Raw genomic sequence first — 8,169 nt, forward strand, 5'->3', positions numbered from 1 at the left:
ATGGATCCCCTTTAGGTCCCCTAGGAAGGAGAACAATATTGCCAACACTTTGCTTTCAGCCTGGTGAGCCCTGTTAGACTTCTGACCTATAGAACTTCGAGATAATACACTTGTGTTATTTAAGCTGCTAAGCTGAAGATAACTTGTTATAGCAGCAATAGAAAACTAATACAAATGCGTTGGTGACCAACTGATCCCTGTGTCGGAATATTCTGGTGCATAGCAACTGATGTCATAGAAAAGATTCTAGAAAAGCAGGTCAGGAAGAAGGACTTACGGTTTGGAAGCTTTTGAGTGAAGGCAAATGGATTATCAAGGCAGTGAAAAGTCCAGAGAACAGAGTGTAGATAGAGCAACTCTCCTGCAATAAGGGAAAGGCTGCCACAGTGGCTGCTCTCCCCTTCCTCTGAGGAGGCACCAAGGGCCTCGGAAGAAGGGTGAGTGAGGGTATCTTGGGCAGGAACTGGGACAGGCAGATTGATCCCTGGCTGCAGGAGATGCTTATCAGCAAATTCACTTACTGCTCATCTGATGACAGTTCTGTTGGGAAGAGGAGGTTTTTATTCATTCATTCATTCATTCATTCATTCACTCATCAAAGATTCACTGTGGACCTACTGTGTCCCAAGGTCTGTTCTGAGTTCTGAGGATAAAGCAGAGAACAAGACAGGCCAAGTTTCTGCATGCCTGCCGCTTATACTCTGACAGGGGAGGTAGACAAATGAATGAATAAATGAACAAGGACCTTTCTGAAATTTACATATATTACGAAGAAAACGAAAGCTATTTTCTGTGATAGGGCAGTGGGCAGATGATCCTATTTGAGTTGGTGAGCTTGTTTGAGCTGAGACTGTGAACAGGAAAGGGCAGGCTCTGTGGTGGTTGGGTGAAGAGCAGATGAAGGACCTGTGGTAGAGATGAGATGGGCATGTACAGAGAAAGGAAACGTGCAAGGTGAATGTGACGGTGTGAAGGTGAACGAGGGGGAAAGAGGTGTGAAAGGAGAGGCTCTCTGAGGCTAAGGGACTTCTCTGCCATTTCCAGTGAATCAGTGGCATGTCTGGACTGGACCAGGTCTCCCTGTGAGGACAAGAGACAAGGTCCCTGGAGTTTTGTTTGTAGAAAATCTGGGGTCAAGACAGGATAAAGGTTAAGGCCACAGCTCAGAATTTGTATTCCAGGATAAAAAGCAGTCGTGGAATAATCCAATATGACAGTGGCCATTGTGCTAGTCATGGCGGGACTCTGATGAACTAAGTATTATGGTTAAGTCAGGAAGGCCTCTCCCTTTTCTGAACATACTGAGTTGTATACCCCCAGACCCACAGCACCCTTCTCTTCTGCCAGGGTCCCTGCGGTCTCAGTGGGGATTATTTGTGACTCCATCCTCTCACCTAGCAGCCAGCACCCTGAGCTTGGGAAGATGAAGGCGTCTGTGGTGCTGTCTCTCATTGGGTACCTGGTGGTTCCAAGTGACACTGCAGTTCTGGGGCGCTGCGTGGTAGCTAAGAAGCTCCATGAAGGAGGCCTGAGTGATTTTGAGGGCTACAGCCTTGAAAACTGTGAGTGGCCCCTCTCAAGCCTCCTCCTCACCTCTTTAACCACTAGCTCCTTTCCAGGCTTCCCCAGTGCTCCTCTGAGCCACACCCTGTCTGTTCCATCTTAGGGGTGTGCCTGGCTTATTTTGAGAGCAAGTTCAACCCTATGGCTGTCTATGAAAACTCGCGCAGTGACTTCATTGGCTACGGCCTCTTTCAGATCCGCAACCATGACTGGTGTGACCACGGCAGGAACCGCTGCCGTATGTCTTGCTCTGGTAGGTCCCTCCTTCCATGCTGGGGGCTGTGGAGGGTGGAGGGCAGCCACGTTGAGCTCAGAGGGCTGCTTTCCCAGTGACCAGAGTTTACAAGTTTGGAGCTGAAAGGAGGAGGGCCTGGTGAAGGCTGGGCTGAACCAGATCCAGAGTGGGGTCGCAGGAGGCTATGCCGCACTGCCCAGAGTCCACAGGGAGAGAAAGCTGTGGGCTTGGTGGCCTGGGATGCAGCAAGGGAGACTCATGTCCAGATGGGCAGAGGAGGAGGCAGGGAGGAGCATGAGGGGTGAGACCAGGCAGCTAGTATGACTGACACTCTTCCTCAGGGGGAGCAGAGGCTGCCACTTTGACAGGCGGAAGTGATCACTGGGAGAAGACAGGCCTGTAATGTATACCTCACAAGAAGATGATGTGTGTTTATCTCCAGAATCCAATGGCAGAAACATGCAACTGTCTGTAGTAGAGGTGGTACGGGGTGTTGTGATGAAAATATGGTAGAATAAATACCCTGAAAAAACCCTCCTACTAGATAAAATGTAAAAAAAGGAAAAAACCCCTCTCTAACGTGAACTCCTGGTAGCTCCCTTGACATCACTCTGACTTAGCTGCCGAATGGTGACGTGGTATCATTCCACTTCATTTTCTTCACAGCTTTACTGAATCCAGATTTAAAGAAGACAATCGAATGTGCCAAGACAATTGTAAAAGGAAAAAGAGGGATGGGAGCATGGTAAGTAGCCTGTGTTCCTGACTTTCACCCACACATCAGGTCCCATTAGTTTGTGACTTTAGATGGGTGGTGGTGGTGGTTTAGTCGCTAAGTTGTGTCCAAATCTTTGTGGCCCCATAGACCGTAGCTCACTAGGCTCCTCTGTCCATGGGATTTCCCATGTGAGAATACTGGAGTGGGTTGCCATTTCCTTCTTCAGGGGAATCTTCCCAACCCAGGTATCAAACCCACATATCCAGCAGTGCAGGTGGTCTCCTGCATTGCAGGCAGATTCTTTACCACTGAGCCACCAGGGAAACCCATCATATTGCTTATGTCCTAGAGAACACATGGAGAAGGAAATGGCAACCCACTCCAGTATTCTTGCCTGGAGAATTCTAGGGACAGAGGAGCCTGGTGGGCTGCCGTCTATGGGGTTGCACAGAGTCGGACACGACTGAAGCGACTTAGCAGCAGCAGCAGCAGCATCCCATACAAGGCACTAAGCCAGGCATGTAGGTTATACCTGAGCAAATGAAACTGAGTCCCCACCTTTACAGGGTTTATAGGGTTTACAGTGTTGCTTTTACATGTCTCATACATTTCCTAGTTAGCAACCAAGATGGAGCCAAGATTAAGATGAAAGATTGTAAAGAAATCAAACCATGTTTTTCTCTCTGCTGGAACAGTGCCCGGAGCAAAATAACCTATATTAAGTTTTTGTTAAATAAATCATAAAATAGAATTGTCATTTTTAAAAAATACTTAAGTGTTGGTCCTTCTTGAAACTTACGTTGATATGAAAAGTGAGATAGGGAATCCAGATTCGTATTTTTCAAATGCTAGTCGGTAGTCTTGACATCACTTATGCCTTAACCCGTTTTCTCACTAATAGATTGCATTTTAAAGAGGGAATCCTCTTGTTAATGTTAACTGTCTTCTGAGTGTTTGAAATATCTTTCATACATAGTCTTGACTTTCCAGTTAATTTGGAAGCTTGGCTGGCCCCCTAGGGTAAGCACTAATGAGATAAAATCATCTTTGTTGTGTGGCACTAAGTAGAAACGTGTTGGGCCAGGCTGATCAAGGCTTCTCACGTCCTCAGAATTCCCAGTGGAGTGAGCTCTTGTTAAGTTAATAAGCTGCGGTGGCTTTTCCAAAGCTCAGATCAGGCTGCTCTGTGAAGCTGGTGTGGACAGGATGGGAGAAGACCCAGGCCACCCCTCCTTCCTCCTCATCGTCCTCAGGAGTCCCATCTACAGTGCCTGCTCAGGGCTAAGGAGGGTGCTGTGATTTCTGCAAATATGTCTCTGCATGCTCTCCCTGCTCTTTGCAGCCACGAGGGGCCAGGGGACCCCAGCCCCTGTTCCAACTGTGGGACAACCTACCATGGAACCTCATACCTGACCAAGGGATGAGATGAACTAACAGGATGTCTAACGGTCTGCAGCTGGCCTGGTGACTCCAACAGCTTCTGGGATAAGAGAGGAGGACGTGGGGTCTGGAAGCTGGCCAAGGGGCTGGAAATAGGCAGGGTCATGTTTACAGACACCTGGGGAAAAGGGTAGAGAAACTCAGTCCAGCTGACTTAGGGTTGAAGGTTGAGGAGCTGGAAGGAATTTTGGAAGGTGAAGGGTGAGACAGGTGCATGGAAAGGTGGCCCTGGCTCGGGTACAGGAGTTCCCATTTCAGAACTAGAATCTGCCAAGTACTCACCACATATGTCACAGAACTTCTCCGATGCTCCCTTCAGGGAAGTTAAAAATGCCTTGCAGGACTGGAGAAGGATTTCACAGTTCACAGCTCAGCCTCCCCATCTCACAGTGTGGGGTTTATGAGAAAGGGGGTGTTGTATAGCGGATGGAGGGAGCACTCGTGTTCACGCCTGCGAGAGTTGAGGAACCATGGAGAGAGACGTACTTGGGATGCACAAAAGCCTTCAGAACTGTGCCCACTCAAATGCTCCAGGCATCAGGCAAGGGGTGTAAATGGGCAGGCGGGGGCTGAGCTGCAATATAGGGAGCCCCCTCTGGTTCACTCTCCCCGGTCTTCCTCCCTGTAGGCCCTCTTGGACTCTCAACTGCCAGCATTCTGACACTCTGGCACGGTGGCTGGACGGATGCAAGCTGTAGTTGCTGGGAAAGCCCTCGCCATACTTGCCGCTGGCATCTTCCTAGTGGAGATGCTTTCCTGCTTCACTGCCTTTACTTATCCTGTTGATTATCCCACTGCTGGATGCTCCAGAGGGAAGACGGCAAAAGTTTGCTTCGTTTGGGGATGCAGGATGCAGAATAAACTGCTAGTTATTCAACCTGGCCCAAAGGGCTCTGCTTGTCTTATTGTACTGTGATTGTTATGGTGGACATCATTATTCACCATTAGCATGCTTCCTTATTGTTCCTTATTCCTTAATCTCAGGTGAAGGACTGCCCCCCCACCCCAACACTAACTGCTGCTTCCCAAGTAGGGAGATGATGGTACAATTTTTTAATTTAAAACTAGTTTTATTTATTTTGACCACACCCTGTGACATGCGGGATCTTAGTTTCCTGACTGGGGATCGAATTTGGCCCCCTGTATGGGGAGTGTGGAGTCTTAGCCACAGGGAAGTCCCTTCTTGCACTTTTAAAATTAAACAACATACATTTAATAGGTAAAACTTGGAGAGTACAGAGTCATAAAGAAGGAAATTAAAAATGCTCATCATCCCCCCACTGGAAGCAGAAGTTTTCATTACTGTTATGTAGACACAGTTGAGGGTACCGTGCAATAAGGATGGTTAGTGTTAGTCTGTTCATATGCCCTTTCCTACTTGGGGGTGGATGTGGTCATATTTTTTTCCATATAAGCTTGAACTCCTACTGTGTACACAGTTCTGTATCTTGCTTTTTTTCACTTCATATTTGTGGTCTAACATTTCCAAAATTGAAGGCAGGAGGATAAGGGAATGACAGAGGATGAGATAGTTGGATGGCATCACCAACTCAACGAACATGAGTTTGAGCAAACTCCAGGAGCTGGTGAAGGACAGGGAAGCCTGGCATGCTGCAGTTCATGGAGTAGCAAAGAGTTGGACACGACTGAGTGACTGAACAACTACAATATTTCCATGATTTAGACGGGGATCCCAGCACTGTTTTTAACAACTGCATGATCTTCACTTAGTGGACAAACTATAATGTAGTTTACACACGACTGTTTATACCCGCTCTTGTTACTCCGTTCGGTCTATACAAGAACAAAACAAAATGATGTGACTGAATCATGGCCACCTGAAAGTCAGGCAACACTGAGAGCAAGTCAGCCCTTCGTTTTGTTTGCATCCTGGTCTCTTTCAAAAAGCCGAAGAAAGAGCTGCAAGTGAGAATTTCAGAGGCAGAACTTCTCCTTAATCTCAGCTTTGACTGATCAGCTTAATCAGTTGGTTTTGTATGGCTTCCCCCACCTCCAGGGAAAAGGGTGTTTGACAGTTCCTGCCCACACAGCACGAATCATACAGTGAAATTCCTGCTGGCAGCCTCCCTTGCTGTTGAGGTCACTGAGAAGCTTTGGAGACCGTGAGAGCTCCTCATTGAGCTGGGGACACACACCGTCTCCAAGGGTGGGGCTGCATGCGATAATGCACCTGATTTCAACCCAACTTTAACCCAGACATTAATGACCACCTACAATTGATTAAAACTATCTCCTCAAGAGCCACATCCATTGGGCTGCCGCCTCCTTCCAGCCCATTACTTCTGCCATGGCTCGTCATCATCCTCTAATGGCCACTTGTGTCAACATGGGCGTGAGGCTTGAGGACAAAGCAAATGTTAGTGTATCGATCAGACTGCCTTCTCTAGGGTTTCCCAACGCTGTCTCCTGGTGTGAGGCTCTCAAAGCCACTGGTAACAAGCATTACAATGAGCTCTCATCCTGGGGCAAGATCTCGCTGTCTGGTTTATTCATTTATTTATGGTTGTGCTGGGTCTTCATTGCTGCACAGGTTTTTCTCTAGTTGTGGCGAGCCAGGGCTACTCTTCATTGCAGTGCACAGGCTTCTCATAGCCGTAGCTTCTCTTGTGGAGCACAGGCTGAGCACAGGCTGTAGGGCATGGGGGCTTCAGAAGCTGCGGCTCCCAGGTCCGAGAGTACAGGCTCAATAGTTGTGGTACACAGGCTTAGCTGCTCTGTGGCATGTGGGATCTTTCCAGACCAGGGATTGGACTCATATCTCCTGCATTGGCAGGTGGATTCTGCACCACTGAGCCACCAGGGAAGCCGCCCTCCCTGTCTGATTTACAGAATGATCAAAGCTAGATTTTAAAAATCTTGTGAACAATGACTCCTGGGGTCTCCCTGATGTGGTCAGTGGCAAAGACTCTGCACTTCCAATGTAAGGGGGCCTGGGTTCCATTCCTGATCCGGGAACTAGATTCTGCTGCAGCTAAGACCCAGCATGGCCAAATAAATAAGTAAAAATAAATATTAACCAAACAAACAAACAAAAAGACTCCTGTTACTGTTACTTCTATCACTAGCAGCTACCATATGAACTCCAGTTTTATAAAATAATATACTGAGGCCTTTACATGCAATATTTTCAGAACTTGCAAAACCATACAAGGCAAATATGAATCATAACTATATCACAGGTGGGGAAATTGGGGTTTGGAGGGGCTAAAAAACTTGACTTTACTCCAGCCTGGTAGATGATGGGGATGTAATGGGTATCCTCTCAAAACCTATCACTTCCTCACACAGCCCCTCCAAACTCTGGTACTGTATCAGTGTTCATTTTCCATCCCATTAATTAGCTGGAAAATCAAGTCTCCAGTTTTTGAATGAAAGACTTGGTATTGAAGAAGCTTTAGGCAACTGGCACAAAACAATGGGTCACTGTCAGAGTGCTCAGAGGCTTGAAATTGAGGCCCCAGGAGATGAAGTAACTTTCTCAACTACAGAAAAATCAGTAAAGAAGGCAGTGTGGTGACTTGTAATGTTTCCATACTTGTGTCACCATGAAAATCACCTGCACTGGCTGTTAAAATGCTGATTCCTGGGCCATGCCCTTTCTGGCCTGGGAAATATTGATGCGCACCAGTTTCTATGAGATGGGGAATGTCTATTACCTCCATTCTGCCTTCTAAATGTCTGCAAATGTAGCTCAGTGGAGAAGCCAAACCTGCATCTGAAACCCTATTGGTACAGGTATCTCCCAGGCCCCCAGCTCCTCCAACTTCAGGAATAACAGAGAAGCAGGGGTGTTGCTCATGATGCCTCCGTGGGAGATTTATTTACTACAACAAGGGGGAAGTGGGAGGGTGGGACGAGTTGGGAGATTGGGACTGACATAGATACACTGTTATGTATAAAGCAGATAACTAATGAGGACCTACTATACAGCATAGGGAACTCTACTCAATGCTCTGTGGTGACCCACATGGAAAGGAAACCCAAAAAAGATGGGATATATGTATACAGATAACTGATTCACTTTGCTGTACAGTGGAAACTAACACAACATTGTAAAGCAACTATACTCCAATAAAAGTTAATATAAAGAAAAGAGACAAAAAGGATTGTACAAATCCTCAGAGGTCTGATTTTATTTGGTTAATTTGTTAAGTACTTATTGTAGCAAAAAATTCTAATGTACTTTGTTTCT

At 46.9% G+C, this 8,169-nt stretch overlaps 1 protein-coding gene across 2 annotated transcripts; it reads left to right on the top strand.

Moving 5' to 3' along the window:
• Positions 1–237: 237 nt before the first annotated feature.
• On the top strand, positions 238–4,838 carry LYZL4 (lysozyme-like 4). Of its 2 annotated transcripts, none has more exons than XM_010835451.1 (5): positions 238–437; positions 1,399–1,562; positions 1,667–1,816; positions 2,465–2,543; positions 4,585–4,838. In XM_010835451.1, the coding sequence occupies exons 2-5, from the start codon at positions 1,424–1,426 to the stop codon at positions 4,652–4,654; spliced, it is 438 nt and encodes a 145-aa protein (XP_010833753.1). In that variant the 5' UTR covers positions 238–437; positions 1,399–1,423; the 3' UTR covers positions 4,655–4,838. The 2 variants fall into 2 exon arrangements, with proteins under 2 accessions (XP_010833753.1, XP_010833752.1); XM_010835450.1 differs by having other exon boundaries at positions 239–437; positions 1,402–1,562.
• The last annotated feature ends 3,331 nt before the right edge of the window (positions 4,839–8,169 follow it).

Source organism: Bison bison, unplaced genomic scaffold (assembly GCF_000754665.1).
Source record: "Bison bison bison isolate TAMUID 2011002044 unplaced genomic scaffold, Bison_UMD1.0 scf7180017864043, whole genome shotgun sequence".
In the NCBI taxonomy this organism is placed as follows: domain Eukaryota; kingdom Metazoa; phylum Chordata; class Mammalia; order Artiodactyla; family Bovidae; genus Bison; species Bison bison.